A 22,141-nucleotide genomic window follows, 5' to 3' on the forward strand; every position below is an offset into this window, starting at 1 on the left:
ACACAGTGAAGTATTTGGCACTGTCCTTGACCTTCCAACAGAACAATCAGTTTTGCAAGTATTAGATCCCGCTCAACGTGTTCCTTAGAAAACACCTTTGCAAGAAACCAAAGTGAAACTAGCTGATAAGTCTCGATTAGACTGAACACTCATGAATTACTGGTGCAGAAAAAAGCTGAAAGAGTGGCCATTACCTCTCAGAATCAGAATTGGGTTTATTATCGCTGACATGTCATGACATTTGTTGTTTTGTGGCAGCAGTACAACGCAAGACATAAAAAAACTCTAAATTACGAGATTACCTCCCCATATCACAATCCAGTTTCCAAAATGATGTCCAATCAGCTGATTGAGAAGTATATAAAGATCAAGCATTCAAGCACCACAATCAATAGTGCACTGATGATGTCTCCTTGCATGGGGACGAAACACTTCCAAGTAAATGCCAAGATCGGAGAACAACTCAAGCCAACCATCGATCACCCAAGCTACACACCTTTCAAATTATTTCACTGTAAATTACAATAAGAAATATGCTTATGTGTATCTCTATATTACACACACACAGATATATATATATTTCTCTTCTTACACTACATATTTAATATTATTACATATATTTAGTTATATACACTTATATAATAATGTTTAATCTCATTATATACAGTAATATATACCTATGTAGTGCAAAAAGAGAGCAAAAAGAGTGAGGTAGCATTCATCAGTTGGTTCATTGTCTGCAAAGACCAATAAAGAAGAGTCAGCCATTTTGCAACCAGTTGCCTTTATTCACCTCAACACACAAAAACTGAAAGTCAACAGCAATTTGAACATGTAAATGGAGAAGGCAAAAGCAATACCTGGTGTATAATATTTTCCTCACGCTTAAAGTATTCCAGAGAAAAGGCATTCAGAAAACGCACAGAGCCACAGAGCAGTGCGCCCACAGACAGAACATGTTTCATTTTTTACCCTTTTCCCTATATATTTAATACCCAGTTTGCTCATGTGGTTTGAATTTTTTGGCATAACCACTAGTGTTATTGGATTTATTGATTGATGCTGGAGATGCATAATCAACAAAGACCAATGTCTATACTACTCCCTTAATCCAAAGGGTTAAAATTAAATCCAGTTTTCAAGCAATATGCATCTCAGAATATCAAATGTAATAAATAGCAGAAAATAACTGCAGAAGGAGGTAGAAGATATATCAACCATAAAGATCATAATAATCCCTATTGCCCAAGTACAAAATGGTTTGGTTTAATTTTTATAGTTTCGTGTTAGCTAAACAAATATAATTGGACTCTGAACAGCTGTCATATTCCATACCTGCAAAACTCAAAACATAATTATATACTATTTTAAGCCTATGCAAACATAGACTGAGATATTATAGAGATATTGCCATTAATTATACAAAACACGATGCGGTTTGCTCAAATATATTGTCTTTAAACAGATCAAGCCTTTCCACACTTCAACAGATGCTCTCCCTTGATGTTACGCAGCGCAGAGCCTCAAGGCAAACAAATGTTCCATCATTTCCCAGAAGGTTAAGGAATTCAGCATGTCCCAAATGACCCTCAACAGTTTTTACAGATGTACCACACCAAAATAAAAATCCTCTCTGGTTGCATCACAGCTGGGTACAGCAACTGGTCTGCCCAAAACTGCAAGAAATTGTAGAGAGTTGTGAACACAGCCCAGTCTATCATAAAAACCAGCCTCCCCTTCACTAACTCTGTCTACATTTCCAAATGGGAGAGCTCCTTTATTATGTTGGCAGCTTTCCTCAACCTCCTTTCATCAGGCAGAAGATAGAAACACTCAGCAACGTGTACCACCAGGCTTAACGACAGCTTCTATGTCACTGCTACAGGACTCTTGAATAGACAACTTAAAGATAGAGAACTCCTCACGTGGCCCTTGCACCTCACTTGACTACTGCATTTCCTCTGTATCAGTAACAATATGCTCTGCATTCCGTTACCGCTTTTCTTTTCAAAATTCCTCAATGTACTTATATATGGAATGATCTCTCCAGACGACGCACAAATGAAAGCTTTTCACTACATTGCAGTAGATGTGATAGTGATAAACAGAACCAATTCCCACTGAGTCACTGGTGACCATAGAAGGCACAGTAGTGTAGTGGTTAGCACAACGCTTTACAGTACCAGAGACCTGAGTTCAATTTCTGCTGATGCCTGTAAGGAGTTTGTACAGTTTCCCCATGACCATGGGGTTGTCATACGAAGAACGTTTGATGGCTCTGGGACTGTACTTGTTGGAATTCAGAAGGAGAAGGGGGGGATCTCAATGAAACTTTTCAAATGTTGAAAGGCCTAGACAGAGTAGATACGGAAAGGATGATTCCCATGGTTGGAGAGTCTAGGACAAGAGGGCATAGCCTTAGGATAGAGGGTCACCCCTTCAAAACAGAGATGCGGAGAATTTCCTTTAGCCAAAGGGTAGTGAATTTGTGGAATTTGTTGCCACATGCAGCTGTGGAGGTCAGGTCATTGTTTATTTAAGGCAAAGATTGAAGGTTCTTGATTGGACATGACATCAAAGGTTACAGGGAGAAGGCCGGGAACTGGGGTTGAGAAGGAGAAAAAAAAAGGATCAGCCATGATTGCATAGCGGAGCAGACTTGATGGGCAGATGGTCTAATTCTGCTTCTATGTCTTATGGTCTTTTGTGGGTTTTCTTCGGGTGATCTTAAGTTGTCCTGTAATTAGGCTAGGGTTGCTGGGCGGTGTGGAAGGGCCTACTCTATACTGTATCTCAATAAATAAATAAACACTACAGCATAATACAGACGCAACGGCCCACGATGCTGTGCTGACCTTTTAACCTACTCTACGATCAGTCTAACAACAGGAATTCTACAGATGCTGGAAATTCAAGCAACACACATCAAAGTTGCTGGTGAACGCAGCAGGCCAGGCAGCATCTCTAGGAAGAGGTACAGTCAATGTTTCAGGCCAAGACCCTTCATCAGGACGAAGGGTCTCGGCCTGAAATGTCGACTGTACCTCTTCCTAGAGATGCTGCCTGGCCTGCTGCATTCACCAGCAACTTTGATGTGTGTTGCTAAGATCAGTCTATACCTTTCTTCTAACATAGCCCTCCATTTTTCTTTCATCCATATGTCTAAGAGTTTCTTAAGTGCCCCTAATGTATCTGCCTCTGCCACCAACCTTGGCAGTACAATCCATGAACTCATCGCTCTCTGTGTAAAAAACTTACCTCTGACATCCTCCATATACTTTTCCCCAATCACCTTAAAATTATAGCCCCCTAATTTTAACCATTTCCACCCTGGCTATCTACATGATCTATGCTGCTTACCACCTTGTAAGGTCTACACCTCCACCAAGTAGACGCTCATTCTCCTTCGCTTCAGAGAGAAAGGCCAAAGCACGCTCAACCTATCCTCATGTATCAGACCAGTCTGGAGGAATCCTGGCCAAAGTCCCCCTGACAGAGATGCAAAGGCCCGGTCAACAACTCCCCATTGCTGCTGAGATGGGCTATCTCTTCATGGACATCTCTCAACCTATCCTCCTTCTGCCGGTCCTTTCAAAGGCCACAAGTCTTGTTAAACGCAGCTCCAGCAATGTGGCTTTAATCCCGTTAAAATAGATTGTTCTCATGCTTTGTTTCTGCTTAATCAGATCATCCTCAATGCTCCATGTTTCCCTTCAATGCACTTAACTTTCAAGGCTTCCACAGCAGGTCTTCTCTACCTCAGGGAGATCCAGGAACCCTGCCTCCAGAAACCCCCGATGGCCTTTAGGCAGCTTGACACCAAAGGCCCTTTCATAAACAACGAGGCCAGGGTCAGGAATAGAAGCAGAGGGGAAGGGGAGGGAATGTTTTTATTACCGGAAGAAGAAAACGATATCCACGTCATCAGGTTGGAGGCTATCCAGACGGAATGTAGGGTATTACTCCTCCACTGAGGGTGGCTTCATCGTGGCACAAGAGGCAGCCATGGACCAACATGTCAGACTGAGAATGGGATTTCAGAATTAAAAAATGTTTGCCACTGGGAAGTTCTGCTTCTGGCAGATGGAATGGAGTTGACTGATGAAGCGGTCCCCCAATTTACGATGGGTCTCACTTCAGTTCATTTTTAACCTCATTCACAAACAATTCAAATAAAACTTTCTAAAACATTATAAAACAAACATTTCAAAATACCATAAACCACAAGCAAAAATTGTATTCAAGAAAACATTTAAAACAATTAATTGCAAGAGGCGAGAGTAAACAACTCACTTTCCTGCCCTTTTCTTGTCACTGAGGATCAGCGAGTACACGCATATAAATTAATTAAATGTTCTGAACTGTTTGGATGAGACAAACCCGAGGGGCCAGATGTGAAGTGGATCCATTCCCACAGCACATTAGTGTTGTGTCACTGGGCTCACATGTGATGCTGAGGTCAGGAGCACTACAATATCACCTCAAGCTACTCCTTGCCTCCTACAGTTCAACGTGAGGCACAAACATCCAGAAATGACCTTATCCACACACGCTCCACGGAACTGTTGTCTAATTATCAGCCCATCTTGTCTGGCAGGTATAAACAACACTAATCTCTCACTATAAGAGGAATGGATTTAGAACTGGAGGACAGAAGGAGATTTGATTGAAAATAGTTGTTTGAAAATATAATTCAGCAGGTTGTTAGAATTGAGATGCAGGAGAGGTGAAACAGCATGAGGTAAATAGTTTTTCCCAAAAAATGCATAAATGAGTTATGTGGAAGGGATTTCAGATATCCTGCTGTGGACCACTACCCCTGGCAATGGTTCCCAGAGTTTGTTTCACCTTTTGAACAGTAAACTTGCCGGTGGTTTCACTCAACTCAACCATGCTAACCTATAGATAGTCCTGAAAGGTCACCCCCCCATCCTCTTACACTCCAGTGATAAAAGTCCCAGCTTATCCAGCCTCTCCTTATCATTCAAACCCTCAGGTCCCAGTAACATCCTCGTGAATCTTTCTGCTGGTGAAAATATAGTTTTATCATCTGTACTGGGCTTCAACTAATGCAGTCATAGAACATTTAGTACAGAGTCAGGCTGTATGGCCCACCAAGTCCACGGCAAACTGTTATTCTGCTCAGTCCCACCGACGTGTACCTGGACTGTAGCCCTCCATACTCCTCCCATCGATGTACCTGTCCAAATTTCTCTTAAATGCTCTGACCAATCCCATATCCACCACTTTTGCTAGCAGCACATTCTACTTTTGCAACAACCTCTGAGTGAAGAACCCCCTCAGGTTCCTCTGAAATATTTTCACCATTTACTCTTAACCTATGACCTCTCATTCTAGTCCCACATAACCTCAGTGGGAAAAGCCTACTTCCATTTACCCTATCTACAACCTTCATAATTTTTGTATACCTCTATCAAATCTCCCCTCATTCTGTAAAACCATAAGATATAGGAGCAGAAGTTAGCTATTCGGCCCATTGAGTCTGCTCCGCCATCCAATCATGGGCTGAGCCAATTCTTCCAGTTATCCCCACTCCCCTGCCTTCTCCCCTTACCCTTTGATACCCTGGCTAATCAAGAACCAATCTAATTCTGTCTTTAATGCACCCAATGACTTGGCCTTCACAGCCGATCTTGGCAACAAATTCCACAGATTTACCACCCTCTGACTAAAGTAATTTCTCCACATCTCTGTTCTAAATGGACGTCCTCCAATCCTGAAGTCATGCCCTCTTGTCCTAAACTCCCCTACCATGGGAAATAACTTTGTCATATCTAATCTGTTCAGGCCTTTCAACATTTGGAATGTTTCTACGAGATCCCCCCTCATTCTTCTGAACTCCAGGAAACACAGCCCAAGAGCTGCCAGATGTTCCTCATAGAGATTCCTCATTCTCCAACACCCTGGGAAATAAAGTCCTAACCTATTCAACCTTTCCCTATAACTCAGATCCTCAAGTTCTGGCAACATCCTTGTAATTTGTTTTTACTCTCTCTATCTTATTGATCCTCGTCCTCTACGTAGGTGACCAAAACTGAACACAACACTCCAGATTAGGCCTCACAAACATCTTAAACAACTTCAACCTAACATCCCATTTCCTGTACTCAGTGTTTTGATTTACGAAGGTCAACGTGCCAAAAGCTCTTTTTACGAACCTTGTCTAAGATATGAGTGATCTTACTGTTTTCAAGCAAATCTGAGTCCTTAATTATTATAATAACAAAAAATAGCAAATATATGGATAATGTGGTTAGTTCATTCATGTAGGAATTCACTATTTTTCAACAATCATGTTGTGGGAATAAAAGAAATACATTTAATAAATGAGGAAAATCATTGAACTAATTCATATTTGCAGCTTTTTATTCACTTTTGTGCAAGCTACAAAGGTTCTTGGAATTTTCCAAAGATTTTTCCCTCTGAACATACCTGAACACCTCAGCTGACATTCCAGAATATCATTTCTCTTCATGATACTCAACCATACCAGAGGCCACACAAAAAATGGTAGTTACCCAATTTCTTGCACCTGCTGAATCACGTTCCTCTGACCATTTAGCACGTTCATCAAGCTTTCTGAATTAACAGCGTCCTACCAAAACAAAGGCACATGTCAGTCAAGGGCATTGGATGGATACATTCTGCTGTTAGAGGAGACATTGAGAAGCAGAATCGGGTTTGTATATCTCATATATGGCATGAGAAATGGTGCTTTGTGGCGGTAGTACAGTGCAAGGACATAAATTACTAACAATGGAATAATGAGGTGGAGTTTCTGGACCAGTCAGAAAGCAGAGGAGAAGCTGTTTCGGAATCACTGAGTCTGGATTGTCAGGCTTCTGTACCTTCTCCCTGATGGGAGTAATGAGAAGATGCATATCCTGGGTGGTGATGGACCTTAATGAGGCATTGCCTTTTGAAGATGTGCTTGATACTGGGGAGGCTAATGCCCATGATAGAGCTGGATGAGTTTACAAGCCTCTGTACCTTTTTCCAAACCTCCAAACATTCATCCAATTACGTTCTCCAAGTTACATATAGTACATCTGTAGACATTTGCTAGAGTTTTGATGCATTATTATATTTCCCATTATCTTAGGGGGGTGTACTTGTAAAACAATTTCTCCACATCACATTCTACTCCCCCAGAGCTACACAGCAATGTCAGACTGATTTTTTTTTTTGCCTGTTTGTCATTGTGAAAGTAATTGAACCAGCAGACTAACTTCACTTAGTAACCTTTATTTGATGGTAGAACTTAATCTTGATTACATAAAGCCAGGCTAGATGATTGTTCACAACATAGAGGGGATAACTTCCATTCCACCGCTATTACCTACAATAAAACAATGGGAACTTGTTGCAAAGTATTTCGTGCAACAAATGGTTACTTGTCTGAGCAATTGAACCAACAGATTATGTCAACAGATGTGAACTCCTCTAAATCTTTAAACACAAATATTTAGCACTGACTGTGAGACAAGACCACTGTGTCTCTTTTGTGCTCCATAAACTTAAAACCCTGAACTCTTCAGAGGAAGTCAGAGTCATACAGCACAAAGCAGCCCCGTATGACAATCAAGTTTGCATGGCAACCAGCACATCTCATGTGTGTTGTCTCTTAACACAAATGACATAGTTCACTGTATACAGACATCCCACCTCTCCCGGAAGATCCGGGAGTCTCTCGGATATCGAAAGTGGCTCCCTGACACCCGGAAATTATATACAATATCCCGGAAATAGATTTTATTGAGAGGGAGAGCAAGCATCCTGATTGGTCTCTCTTCGTGCTAAGATTGGCCCCCAACCACCGAGCCGCGAGGAAACGATATGATTTGGCGATATGAGTCAGCTGCACCTTTCCTCAATCCCTGTCACGCATTGTTGAGCTTGAACGCACGCGAGCTCATTACCCGTGCGTCATCCATGTCAGTGCAGGAAGACCAACTCCTCGAGCTTGCAAATGACGGCGGGCTGAAAAGTACGTTTGACATAACATCTCTGCCGGCATTCTGATCCAAAGTCAAGGCTAAATATCCTGAGATAGCCACGAAAGCACTGAAAACGTTGCTTCCATTTCCAACATCATATCTCTGCGAAGCGGAGTTTTCTGCAATGAATGCAATGAAAACTAAATTGCAGGATAGACTGGACATAAGGAACCCCCTTCGAGTATCGCTGTCTCCCATCACTCCTCGATGGGACCGTCTCGTTGCAGGGAAACAAGCCCAGGGCTCCCACTGATTCAGCGATATTGGTGTGTTGCAATGATTTTGTATGTTCATACAAGGAAAATATGCACTGCATGTTTAATATCCAAACGTTACTTAAAATGTTATGATGCTATTGACATCACCTCTATTCCGGTCGTGATTAACACCTCCCCCCACCCCAGTCAGCCTGTCCGCAAGAATATTGTCAATATTAAACTGGTCCGCGGTGCAAAAACGATTGCAGACCCCTGCTAAGTAGACCTATCAGTTTTTTTCTGTGGGCGGGCTTTATAGTTGACCTCAAAAATAATGACAGTGTTGCTCGCTGCACTGTTTGCAACAGTGACTTTTCTATTGCCCATGGTGGGTTAAAATGTAAAAGACATGTTGAGGTGAGTTTAACGGATGTCATTCATTCATTAGCATAGCTAATGTTATTTAAACTAACTGGCTAGCTGCTAAGGAGCTACTCTATTGATGTCCTACGTGATGACGCCAAACTCCCTGTAGACTTGCTTAAAGTTGTAATAGAATAAACATGATAATATAAGTACATATTTTAATGTCATATTTGCTGCATCTACCCAACTTGGTTTACAGATTAGACAAAATCACTAAACAAAGTATTACATACACCCTTGGAGGTCGACTGGGGGGGGGGTGGGGGGGGAGGGAGGGATATGGGATTGCCGGGGGTGGGGGCTACCTCCCTGAAATGGTAGTGATACCTCCCTGAAATGTGTTTTTGCAGGGTGGGATGTCTGCTGTATATTTTGAGGTACATTTAACAAGAAAAGCTAAACTTTTTTTTTAAACTGTCCAGTATCTATTTAACAACTCCAATTCCATCTTTTGTTTACCCCATATTCCCCTGCACTCTCCCCCCCCCACTCTACTTCTACAGCTACGGACTAAGCGTAACTTACATTGTCCAATTATCCTTCACTGTGATGTAGAAGGAAATCCACACAGTCACAGGAAGAGCGTGCAAACTCCACACAGAGAGCACTGGAGGTCAGGATTGAACCCAAATGTCTGGTGCTGTCAGGCCACTCTACTAGCTGTGCCAACCTAAATATTAAACTTCTCACCATATAAGAGATGACAACTTTAATAAAAGACCATATTTCAAAGAATTGCAACCCAGTGTTCAAGATCACAGGTACTGGATAACCTTCAGCATCAACCCCAAACTTTTCAACTCACAGGACCCTGTACATTATACCGCCACACCAGCGTTAGAAGCCAGGGCATCCAAGAAGCTCTAACAGGCCTATCTTAAAAACTAAAACATTTAGACCCAAGCAACACACATAAAAGTTGCTGGTGAACGCAGCAGGCCAGGCAGCATCTCTAGGAAGAGGTGCAGTCGACGTTTCAGGCCGAGACCCTTCGTCAGGACTAACTGAAGGAAGACTGAGTTAATCCTGACGAAGGGTCTCAGCCTAAAACGTCGACTGCACCTCTTCCTAGAGATGCTGCCTAGCCTGCTGCGTTCACCAGCAACTTTTATGTGTGTTGCTTGAATTTCCAGCATCTGCAGAATTCCTGTTTGCAGTTAGACCCAAACAATTTTTGCAGAAAGCCAAATGGACAACTTCATTCACCATCAGTCTGAACTGATTCTATGACCTACAGTCACACGCCAAAGGATTCTTTACAACTCATGTTCTCAGTAGTAGTACATTATTTGCACAGTTTGCCTCTTTTGCACACTGGTTGTAGAAGAACACTAAAGATTGAATTGACTGCACAACCTATAGAGTTTTTTCCAAGGACTGAAGCACAGCAGTGCCTCTGCTTTCTTGGAAGTTTGCAAAGGTTCAGCATGTCATTAAAACTTTGTCAAACCTCTATAGATGTGTGGTAGAGAGTATATTCACCAGTTGCATTACAGCCTGGTATAGAAATACCCTTGAATGGAAAACCCTACAAAAAGTAGTGGATGTGGCCCAGTCCATCATGGGTAAAGCCTGCCCCACCATTGAGCACATCTACATGTAGCACTGTTGCAACAAAGCAGCAACCATCATCAGGGACCCCCACCAAACAGGCCACGCTCTCTTCTCATTGCTGCCATCAGGAAGAAGGTAGAGGAGCCTCGGGACCCACAACTCCTGGTTCTGGAACAGTTATTAACCCACAACCATCAGGCTCTTGAACCAGAGGGGATAATTTAACTCAAATTCACTTTCCTCAGTATTGAACTGTTCCTACCCTATGGACTCGATTTGAAGGACTCTTTATCTCAATATTTATTGCTTATTTATTTATTAATCTCAGGTTTGTATATGGTGACATATATGTACTTCGGTAATAAATCTACTTTGTACCACCATCCTTGCTACTTGTAAAAACATCATTGGATACAAGAACAGGAAAAACAAAGGTAGGTTTGATGAAAATAACAATGAATTAGAAGAGCTAAACAACAACAAAAAGGAAGCTTTCTGTGCCTGGCAGAGGGACATCAACTGCGATGTGAAAAGAAAAGTCCACTCCAAAGCTAAGGCCGTAGTCCAGCGTAGGGTAAGGGAAATAAAGAATCAGTGGTGGACTGAGAGGGCCCTAGAAATACAACGGCTTGACGACTCTGGTGATATCAGGGGTTTCTTTATTGCCACCAAGGTGGTGTATGGCCCAAACCATCGTGGCCTAAACCCCCTTTGCTCCAAAGATGGATGAAGGCTACTAATGGACAATGATGTCATCAACTCTCAATGGCAGGAACACCTTCAGGAGCTATTTAATCATAATGCCACTGCTGACATTGAAGTCATCAACCAGCTCCCACAACGACCCATGAGGAGGACATGAGTAAGTCTCCTTGTGTCAAAGAAGTGCAGAGAGCTTGCAAGAAATTGAAGAACAACAAGGCCATCGGGCCTGATGGAATTCCAGCAGAAAACCTCAAGGAAGGTGGCACGGAACTCTTAAATCATATTCATTACCTACTTGTCAAGATCTGGGACCAGAAGATTCCAGCTGAACTCAGAGACAACCTGATTGTCACACTCTTCAAAAAGGTGACAAAGCTGACTGTGGAAACTATAGAAGAATCTCCCTCCTCTCTATGACAGGAAAGATGCTCACCTGAATTTTATGTGATCGGCTTTCACCTCTGGCAGAAGATCTCCTGCCTGAGTGCCACAGCAGCTTCTGTCCAGCCAGAGGAACATCTGACATGATTTTCACTGCATGTCAATTGCAGGAGAAAGCCCAGGAACAAAATCTCCCACCTTATATGGCCTTCATAGACCTTGTAAAAGCACTTGACTCTGTAAATTGTCCTGCAGGTACTGTCCAAAATCAGGTGCCCAAAGAAATACCTCAAGCTCTTACGCAATATGAGTGCAACAGCAGCTCTGAAACAGCACCTTTTAAGGTTGAGACCAGGGTCAAACGGGTGCATCATTGCCCCAACTCTGTTTGCAGTTTTCATTGCAAACATTCTTCATCTCACAGGCCAAGACCTCCCACAAATAATCCAGAATTCTCTATAGGACAGGCGGGTTCAAGGCAGAGAGCAAAGTGTCAACTACTTCCATCATGGAGCTCCAATATGCAAATGACACCACCATTGCAGCTCACTCTAAGGAGGATCTGCAATGCATAACAGATGCTTTTACCAGAGCATACCAGCTCCTGTGACTTGATCTAAACGTCAAGAGCCAAGCCCTGCTCCAGATAAGCACTTAATATTCATAGTCATACTTTATTGATCCCAGGGGAAATTAGTTTTCATTACAGTTGCACCATAAATAATTAAATAGTAATAAAACCATAAATAGTTAAATAGTAATATGTAAATTATGCCAGGAAATAAATCCAGGACCAGCCTATTGGCTCAGGGTGTCTGACCCTCCAAGGGAGGAGTTGTAAAGTTTGATGGCCACAGGCAGGAATGACTTCCTATGACGCTCTGTGTTGTATCTCGGTGGAATGAGTCTCTGGCTGAATGTACTCCTGTGCCCAACCAGTACATTATGTAGTGGATGGGAGACATTGTCCAAGATAGCATGCAACTTGGACAGCATCCTCTTTTCAGACACCACCGTCAGAGAGTCCAGTTCCATCCCCACAACATCACTGGCCTTACGAATGAGTTTGTTCATTCTGTTGGTGTCTGCCACCCTCAGCCTGCTGCCCCAGCACACAACAGCAAACCTGATTGCACTGGCCACCACTGACTCGTAGAACTCCTCAGCATCATCCGGCAGATGTTAAAGGACCTCAGTCTCCTCAGGAAATAGAGACGGCTCTGACCCTTCTTGTAGACAGCCTCAGTGTTCTTTGACCAGTCCAGTTTATTGTCAATTCGTATCCCCAGGTATTTGTAATCCTCCACCATGTCCACACTGACCCCCTGGATGGAAACCGGGGTCGCCGGTACCTTAGCTCTCCTCAGGTCTACCACCAGCTCCTTAGTCTTTTTCACATTAAGCTGCAGATAATTCTGCTCACACCACGTGACAAAGTTTCCTACCGTAGCCCTGTACTCAGCCTCATCTCCCTTGCTGATGCATCCAACTATGGCAGAGTCATCCGAAAACTTCTGAAGATGACAAGACTCTGTGCAGTAGTTGAAGTCTGAGGTGTAAGTGGTGAAGAGAAAGGGAGACAAGACAGACCCCTGTGAAGCCCCAGTGCTGCTGATCACTCTGTCGGACACACAGTGTTGCAAGCACACGTACTGTGGTCTGCCAGTCAGGTAATCAAGAATCCATGACACCAGGAAAGCATCCACCTGCATCGCTGTCAGCTTCTCCCCCAGCAGAGCAGGGCAGATGGTGTTGAATGCACTGGAGAAGTCAAAAAACATGACCCTCATAGTGCTCGCTGGCCTGTCCATGTGGGTGTAGACATGGTTCAGCAGGTAGACGATGGCATTGTCAACTCCTAGTCGGACCTCTAACCATCCAAGTTGACAACATCCCTCTGGAGAACACTGATCATTTCCCATATATTGGCAGCCTTCTTTCTTCAAGAGCCAAAATTGACCTTGAAATAAATCACAGATCAGGATGTGCAAGTGGAGCTTTTGCCAGGCTGAGAAAAAGGGTTTTTGAAGATCGGGATATCAAGACCAACACTAAGCTTCTGGTCTATAAAGCTACAGTCCTCCCTTCCTTGCTATACAGAGCAGAGTCATGGACAATATACACAAAAAAACCCTAGACCAGACACATAAAAACCCTAGAAACTTACCACCAAAGATGACCCCGCAAGATTCTGAGAGTTAACTGGAAAAACAGGTGCACTAACTCCAGCTAAGGAAGTCATCACTAACTCCATAGCCACAATCATGACTCAACACCAGTTGCCATGGGTTGGCCACATCACCTCTATGCCCGACTCCCACCTCCCTAAACAACTCCTGTTCAGCCAACTCAAGGATGCAAAGTGCACTCCTGGAGGGCAGGAAAAGTGTTTCAAGAACAATATCAAGTTCCACCTGAGGAAGTGCCATATCAACCTGAATGGATGGGAGAAATTAGCACAGGATAGGAAAAGCTGGAGAAGGATTGTCTACGAGGGGATTGTACAGCTCGAAGAATCCCTCCACCCTGCTGTTGAGAGTAAGTGGCTTCAACATAAGGAAAGACTGGGGAAGACCCATCTAGCTACATCCACCACCATTTTAATGACCAACACCTCCCTACACTGCAATAGGACTTGTGGTTCACGGATCGGCCTCTTCAGTCATCTCAAGACCTACAAGTGACCAGATTAACCACCAGGAGAAGAATCATACTCGATTACAAGTGATCGCAGATGATGATGATGATGATGATATGTACTTTGGTGATGCATTTACTTTGAGCTTTGAACAGTATTATTCATTACTTTTTTATTATTTGCACAATTTGTATTTTTCCATATTGATTGTTTTTCAGACTTCGTGTGTAGTTTTGCACAAATTCTATTGTATTTCTTTATTTTCCTAAGAATGCCTGCAAGGAAATTAATCTCAGGATATATACGTGCTTTGATGATAACTTTCTACTTGAAGGCTTGTCAACAGGAAGGGGTAATATAATCAAGCTTCTTCTGGAATTTGTCACAATTTTATTAAATGTGAACTTTGTGTGTAGCAGGTTATGTGGCGCTCATTCGCTTGAATCATAATTATAATCCCAATAATCTCCTCGTCAAAGCCTCTTAGCAGACGGCCTACAGAGATATTCAAATGAGATCGAGTACTCAGGATTATCTCCTGGACTGTCACGTGTATTTAAAAAAATTATGAAGCAAAGCAATAAAGGCTGGTGGGTTATAAAAAAAAGATTTAAAGCAATTCTCCAGTGCACTAAAGACCTTTAAACAAAGTATTTAAGCAGTAAACTGGGGTATTTAATTCTCTGACTATTTAATTAATATGGGTGCACTGAAAGCAACCCAGAGGGTTTGCAAGGATACGGTCAAGGTGGCACTGAGCTGTGGCCTCCGACAAAGTCGCAGCTTGGACTCAGTTGTTTTATAGTGTGTTTTTAGGTTTGTAGGGATGGTTTGGGGAACAGAGAGAGAAGTTAGGGGTCAGGTTAGGGTCAGGGACAGGGATGTAGGGAAATTAGAGTTCAAGCCAGATTCCAAGCCTCCATACTGTGTTTGAAGGCCAGCAACGTGAACATGGTCGGATGTCAGGAAAGCAGACCAGCTAGAGTTTGGGCTCCAGTCATCAGCAAGTCCGGAGCGAGTTTGGGTCATTATCCAGGGTCCTCTATCGTCGTCATTAGCGAGTCCTGGTCAAAGGTCAAATGGAAGTCCAGAAAGGAAGGCCCAATGGCTGGAGCCCAAGTCTGTGAATCTCTGCAAGTCCACTGGGAAAGTCAAAGGCCCAATGACCATACACCCACTGCAGACTGGAAGCCTGTCCTAGGGTTAGAGGTCTTTTATGTCCATGAGGGGGGGAGAAACTGGGCTTGATTTGCTGCTGTTCATTGTTGCTTTGTATGTTGTGTTTTCGCTATGTTCTTTGTTGTCCTGACAAGCATTGTGAGCATGCTACGTTGGTACCCAGATGTATGGCAACGCTTGCGGTCTGTCCCCAGGCAATCCTTGGTTGTGAAAGCAAATGACATATTTCACTGTATGTTTCTGTGTATTGTACATGCAATAAATAAATCTGAATGGTTAGTGTTTCAAGGTCCAGTGGAGTTCTATATTTCATTTCCAGCCATTTAACCTCCTGCTCCTTTGCTGCTCCATTTGGAAAATGTTATATTGGGATTCAATCCACCAGATGCAACTTAAGCTACAGAAAAGTGTGGCACTACCTTCAAGTTCCTGATCTGTAGACAGCTTGTAAGAACAGCATTCCTAACATAATTTCAGGGGAATTTCCAGATTAAATCTCTCAGCCTCTCCTTCGTTTTTCAAAACCCATGTAAATATTTGATCAAACAAGTGAAAATCTGCAGATGCTGCAAGTCCAAGCAACACGCACAAAATGCTGGAGAAACTTAGCAGGCAGCTTCTACGGAAAAGAGTACAGCCAACACTTCAGTGGGGACCTTTCATCAGGACGACCTTCCTTTCCTGTCGTATTCGATCTGCAACCCTATGTTGCCTCTGCCTAACACCACTCAACTTCTGTCGTTATGTCCACTTATCACTCCTCCATCTGCCAATCACCGGACCCACCCATCCCCTGCCAGTTCTTGTTCCACCCCTCCCCCTCACTTCCTTATTCTGGCTGTCTCCCTCTATCTTTCAGTTCAGATGAAGAATCTCAACCCAAAAAGTATATTGTCTATTTCTCTCCACAGAACAGTCTTGGTCAAACCCTGAGAGGAGCGAATGAATAAACAGGTTGGGTCTGTATTCCTGGAAGATTAGAAGAATGAGAGGTGATCTTATTGAACTACATAAGGTTTTATGAGAGAAAATCAGAATAGGTTTCAGGATATTTCTTATCACCTCATTATAGGAAGGACTTGGAAGCATTAAAGGTGGTGCAGAGGAGATTTACCAGAATGCTTCCTGCATTGGAGAGTACGTCTTAAGAAGGCAGTGAGCTAGGGATTTTCTCGAGGGTGTACAAGATGTAAGAGGAACAGATACAGCGGACAACCAGAGATTTTTTCCCCAGGGCTTGGAAGTGGCTATTATATAGGGGCATCATTTTAAGGTGATTGGAGGGAAGTGTAGGGGAAACGTCAGAGGCAAGTGGAGAGTGTGTGTGGTAGAGGCAGTAACATTAGGGGCATTTAAGAGAATCTCAGATAGGCACACAGATGGTTGAAGAATAGTAGGCTACGTAGGAACTTAGTTAAAAAATTGTCATCACATCGTGGGTCGAAGGGCCGTTTTGTGCTTTACGGATCTATGTTTCCACTAGTGGGAGGGTCACAAATGAGCCTTAATCTCCCTTAAGAGAGTTAAAGGACTGGCCATTTAAAGCCAAGATATGAAGAAAATTGTTCTCACATAGGACAATGAACCTCTGGATTCCTCTGCCTCGGAGAGTGGTGGAAGCTAGTCTATTAAGTATTAGAGTCATAGAGCACTATAACACAAAAACAGGCCTTTGTCCCTCTGTTATTCTGCTTAGTCTCATTGACCCACACCTGGGCCAAATCCCTCCATACCCCTCCTATCCACATACTCATCCGAACATCTCCTAAATGTTGCAATTGAACCTGCATCCACCATGTTCACCGGCAGCTCATTCTACACTTGCATCATTCTCTAAATGAAGTTTCCCCTCAGACTCCCCTTAAATATTTAACCTTTCACCCTTACCTATGACCTCTAGTTCTGGTCTCAACCGACCTCAGTGGAAAAAGTCTGTTTGCATTAACTCTGTCAACATCCTTCACAATTTTGAAATGGAGCTAGATACATTTTAGGAAGATCGAGGAACTGGCATTGGAACGCCATCCTGGGGAGATCAGCCACAATCATATTGAATAGCGGGACAGGCTAGAGGAGCTGAGTGGCTTTCGCTTACTCCTATTTTCTTGAGAACGCCCTCAGTGGGTTGAATGGTTTCCTCCATTGTTGTAACAATTCTACACTTCAATTGAACATTGGTTTAATGATTGAACTTTCAAACGCTGGAATAATTCTACAGCCCTCACAGGAAGAAAGTCGTTCTCACCCGTTTTCTAAACAGTCACCCCCTCATCCTGACGCTGTGCAGGAGCAAACAGATTTACAGCACTACCCCGTCTCTCCCATACAGAATCTTGCCCAATTAGCTCAGCCCTCTGTGTAAACCTCCAATGAGTATGGACTAATCTTCTTCAAGTCGCTCTTCAGAAGACAAGGTCTTTATCCCAGGATTCAATCCAATTGCACAAACTACAAAGTAATCATGTCCTTTGCCCATCGACTCAGTCTACACTTTCACTGCCTGGGGAAAGCAGCCAGCATAATTAAAGACCCTCCCTACTCCGATCATTCTCCCTTCTCCCCTCTCCTATGGGACAGAGGATATAAAACGTGAAACAGGCTCACCGACAGATTCTAACCCACTATTACAAGATTCGTAAATGGACTTCATATGATAAAGATGAAATCTTGATCTCGCAATCTACCTTATCGAGGGATTGTACCTTATTGACTTTCTGCACTGCACTTTCTCTGTAACACTACATTCTACATTTGTTGTTATTTTTAAGTTTGCACTACCTCGATCTACTTCAATTTGGAAATGATCTGTTCGGGTGCACAAGGTAATAATTAACCAATTACAAAATATTCCAAGGTCACGCATGTCCCAATACAATCTACTATCTCAGAAAGGCTTCCATTATTTCTATTCCAACCTTTGAACATTGTCTAACAGCACAGCAACTCAAGGACAATTGGGGACTATAAATTCTGGCATGGTCAGAACAATGCATGTCATGGACAAGTATATATTTTAATAAAGCCCCTGTGAGATAGATTAACATTGGTTAAGTTGTGTTACAACAACAACCTTGCACTCAATGTCAGGAAGACCAAAGAACTGTTTGTGGACTTCTGGAATGGGAAGTTAGGAGAACCCACACCAGTCCTCATTCAGGGATCAGCAGTGGAAAGGGTGAACAGTTTCACGTTCCTGGGCATCGACATCTCCGAGGATCTATCCTGGGCCCAGTACTTTGACACAATCATGAAGAAGGCACACCAGTGGCTACGCTTCATTAGGAGTTAGAGGTGACTTGATTCATCACTAAAGCAAATTTCCACCGATTCACGATGAAGAGCATTCTGACTGTTTGCATCACTGCCTAATATAGAGGCTCCGTTGCACAAGATTGAAAGAGGCTAGCTCCATCACGGGCACAAGGCTTTCGTAGTCAAGAACATCTTCAAAAGGTGGTGCCCCAAGAAGGCAACATTATTAACTGACTCCCACCATCTGGGGCTTGTCCTCTTCTCATTACTACCATCAGGGAAGAGGTAGGGGAGCCTGAAGACCCACACTCAAAGTTTTAGGAACAGCTTCTTCCCCTGTGCCATCACATTTCTGAACAGTCCATGAACCCATGAACACTCTCACTATTACTCTTTCTCACTGTTTACTTACTTTAATTTTTTTTTGTAACTTATAGAATTGTTTTGTCTTGCTCTGCTGCTGCAATGCAACAAATTCATAGCATACGTCAGCAATAATAAACCTGATTCTAAACACTTCACCTTACGTTTTCGGTATATAAACTTGTAATAACTGTGCCTGAATCTGCTATTCAAACAGAAATATGTTTTCACTCCCAACCAAACCTGTCAGAGACACCAACTTGCCTGACGTCCGCTTTCTCTGTCTGTAGTGCTTGTATGTCGATCCTTTACTGAAAGTTTACTGAAGTTCTCTGTATGTCGCTTATGCTCGTCAAATGCGTCCGCCAACCTTTCCTTAAGTTTTGTCAGCTCATCCCGAACTATGGACTGCCCACTGATAACCATTTGCATCTCCCGCTGGCTCTGCGTCTCAAAGGCTTCTTCATCTAAGAACATCGGAGTGAACGAGGAATTGGGAGCGTGAGAACTTCCGCACAATAGGAAAAGAATAATCATCAAGTCGAGTTCGTTGTCATATGTACAAGTACAGTGAGGCACAGGTACAATGCAGCACCACAGGCATGTAGGTTTGTCACTAGGCTCCCCCAACGGTGGTCAGGACTCCAACAGTTGTATTGTAAAATGGATTACAAAAGGGCCAACATACCTCAGCAAATTCCTAACACATATAAATGTATATGGCAAGCAAAATTGACCCTTACAGTTGAAAATGCCAGCTAGTTAACTTTAAGGAATCTGAGAGATGATTCTTCCAGCTGTTATGTCAAAGGGACTCAGAATCCGAGGAGGAGCAAAGGTTGCATCCCTGAATGGTGGGCCTGACAAATCTTCTAGATTTCTGTATGCACGGAGCCTTCCGGTACCTGTTATGCAAAACCCTCTTCTCCCAAAGGGCAAGTTACTTCTGGGAGGAGGTAAACTGAGTGAGACAAACATGTTTACTGGGAAATGCATTACAGTTATTAGGGAGCAAAGTAGATACTTAATTCAATTTAATTTAATTTAGAGACACAGCATGGTAACAGGCCCTTGCAGCCCAACGAGCCCGCACCACCCAATTGCACCCACGCGACCAAGATGAGTTGACATTAGAAGGGATGATGAGAGGCAGTGGGTAAGTGCGATACGTCTCTCGTCTGGCACATCACCGTAAGTGGGCGATGTGCCAAAATGGGAAGCGTTTCACAGGGTTGACAAAGATAATGGAGGAATAGTCTGACTCTTTGATACCCAGCTGGGGCAGCAGGGTAGTGTAGAGGTTTGCACAATGCTATTACAGCACCAGCTGGAAAATCGAGGTTCGATTCCTGCCAAAGAGTTTGTGTGTACATTCTCCCCATGAACACTTGGGTTCCCTCCAGGTACTCCAGATTTCTCACACATTCCAAAGTTGTACGATCACCATTAGTGAGTTGTGGCTGTGTCATGTTGGCACCAGAAGCATAGTGACACTTGCAGGCTGCCTGCACAATCCTTTTCGATTTGATTTGACACAAATGGTGCATTTCACTGTATGTTTCAAAGTAAATTTGACAAATAAAGCTAATCTTTCTTTCTTTCCGTACCTGGAGTGTGCAGCTCGGGGTGCTGCTTCCAGAACTCATCCTTGCGCTTCTCCAAGTCCTTCTCAAAGCGCTCGTACTCCTTCTGGTACTCATCTTCCTCTTGCTCCTTCTGGGCCTGAGTGGACGCATTCTGTTTATGACAGGAAAGGCAGAATACAAGTGAGATCCTTGCATCAAACATCTGTGGCTTTACCCAAAGTCTATCTAATGGACACACACACACAAGGAGACGGTGTTCACTCGTCACTTCAGACACTGCCTCACAACAAACGAGGGAACTCGGTGCCTGGAACTTGCCCAACACCCTCCGTTTGCTGGCCCTCAGTATAAATAGCTCCTGCCACCCAGTGACTGCAATGCCATCAAGATCATGAACAGCACAGAATCAGAACAGGGTGATTATCACTACCATAGTGTATGTCATGAAATCTATAGTTTTCTGGTGGCAGTGCAGTGCAATACATAAAATGTAGAATAAATTACAAGACATGCATACATCTGGTGCAAAAAAAAGAGCAAAAATAGTGAGGCAGCATTCCTAGATTCATGGACCGTTCAGAAACCTGATGGCGGAGGGGAAGAAGCTGTTCCTAAAACATTGAGTGCGTGTTTTCAGGCTCCTATACCTCCTCCTTGATGGTAGTAATGAGAAGAGGGGATATTCTAGGTGGTGGGGATCCTTAAAGATAGAGGCCGCATTTTTGAGGAAATGCCTTTTGAAGGTGTCCTCGATGGTGGGGAGGCTAGCTCCCACGATGGAGGTGGCCGAGTTTGTAACCCTCTGCAGCTTTCCCCGGTCCTGTGCAGTGGCCTCACCATACCAGACGATCATGCAACCAGTAAAAATGCTCTCCACAGTACATCTGTAGAAATTGGCTGGATTAAAGCATTCCCAAGTGGACAAGTCCTGCTGAAGGGTCTCAGCCTGAAATGTCGACTGTACTTTTTTCCCCCATAGATGCTGCCTGGCCTGCTGAGTTCCTCTGGCATTTTGTGTGTGTTGCTTGGACTTCCAGAGTCTGCAGATTTTCTCTTGTTCCCAAGTGGATGGTAAAGTTTTTGAACAACTACATTTAAAACACAGTACACAGCCTTAAAGGTGGGAACACAGAGGAAGGCTGAAGGAAATTAAGCATCTTTTTAAAAAAATATTTTGCAATTTCAAAAGTTCTGTGGTGGGATAAACATCAATAAGTTAATTTACATGCAGTGCTGCTTCAACAAAGCAGCAACCGTCATCAAGGATCCCCACCATCCAGGTCATGCTCTCCTCTCACTACACCATTGGGCAGCTGGTTCAAGAACCTTAGGTCCCACATCACCAGGTTCAGGAGTAGTTATTAACCTACAACCATCAGGCTCCTGAACCAGATTGGATGACCTCACTGAACATAACTCCAAACTGATTCTAAAACCTGCCAATTCACTTACGACAACTTTTTACAACTTGTTTTTCCAGTAAATGAATCTCAAGGTAGTATACGGTAACACATACGTACTTTGCTAGCAAAATTACTTTGAAATTTGAACTGACAGGGATTTTCTGGTAAGACGATTAGACCATAAGACATAACAGTAGAATTAGGCCATTTAGACCATAGAGTCTGCTCTACCATTCCATCATGGCTGATTTGTTATCCCCCAACCCTGTTCTCCTGCCTTCTCCCCATAACTTTTGACACCCTTACTAAAGCAGAACCTATAATCCTCCACTATAAATATACCCTTTGTCTTCTGGGGTGTCATAGTAGTGCAGTGCTTAGCAAATGCTATTACAGCTTAGGCATTGGAGTGTGGAGTTCAATTCCGATGTCATCTGTA

The 22,141-nt window shown here is 43.2% G+C and overlaps 1 protein-coding gene across 2 annotated transcripts in view; it reads right to left on the bottom strand.

The window, feature by feature from the left end:
- The window catches only part of LOC134358355 (protein ERGIC-53-like), a 126,617-nt gene that overhangs the window by 57,609 nt on the left and 46,867 nt on the right, over window positions 1-22,141 (bottom strand). For both annotated transcript variants that reach the window (XM_063070482.1, XM_063070483.1), the window contains exons 8-10: window positions 20,321-20,450; window positions 18,978-19,180; window positions 6,540-6,616 (exon numbers count right to left, since the gene is read on the bottom strand). In XM_063070482.1, coding sequence (XP_062926552.1) covers window positions 6,540-6,616; window positions 18,978-19,180; window positions 20,321-20,450 — 410 coding nt within the window. The remainder of the gene's footprint in view (window positions 1-6,539; window positions 6,617-18,977; window positions 19,181-20,320; window positions 20,451-22,141) is intronic.

The sequence above is a fragment of the Mobula hypostoma genome, chromosome 18, assembly GCF_963921235.1.
Source record: "Mobula hypostoma chromosome 18, sMobHyp1.1, whole genome shotgun sequence".
Taxonomy (NCBI): domain Eukaryota; kingdom Metazoa; phylum Chordata; class Chondrichthyes; order Myliobatiformes; family Myliobatidae; genus Mobula; species Mobula hypostoma.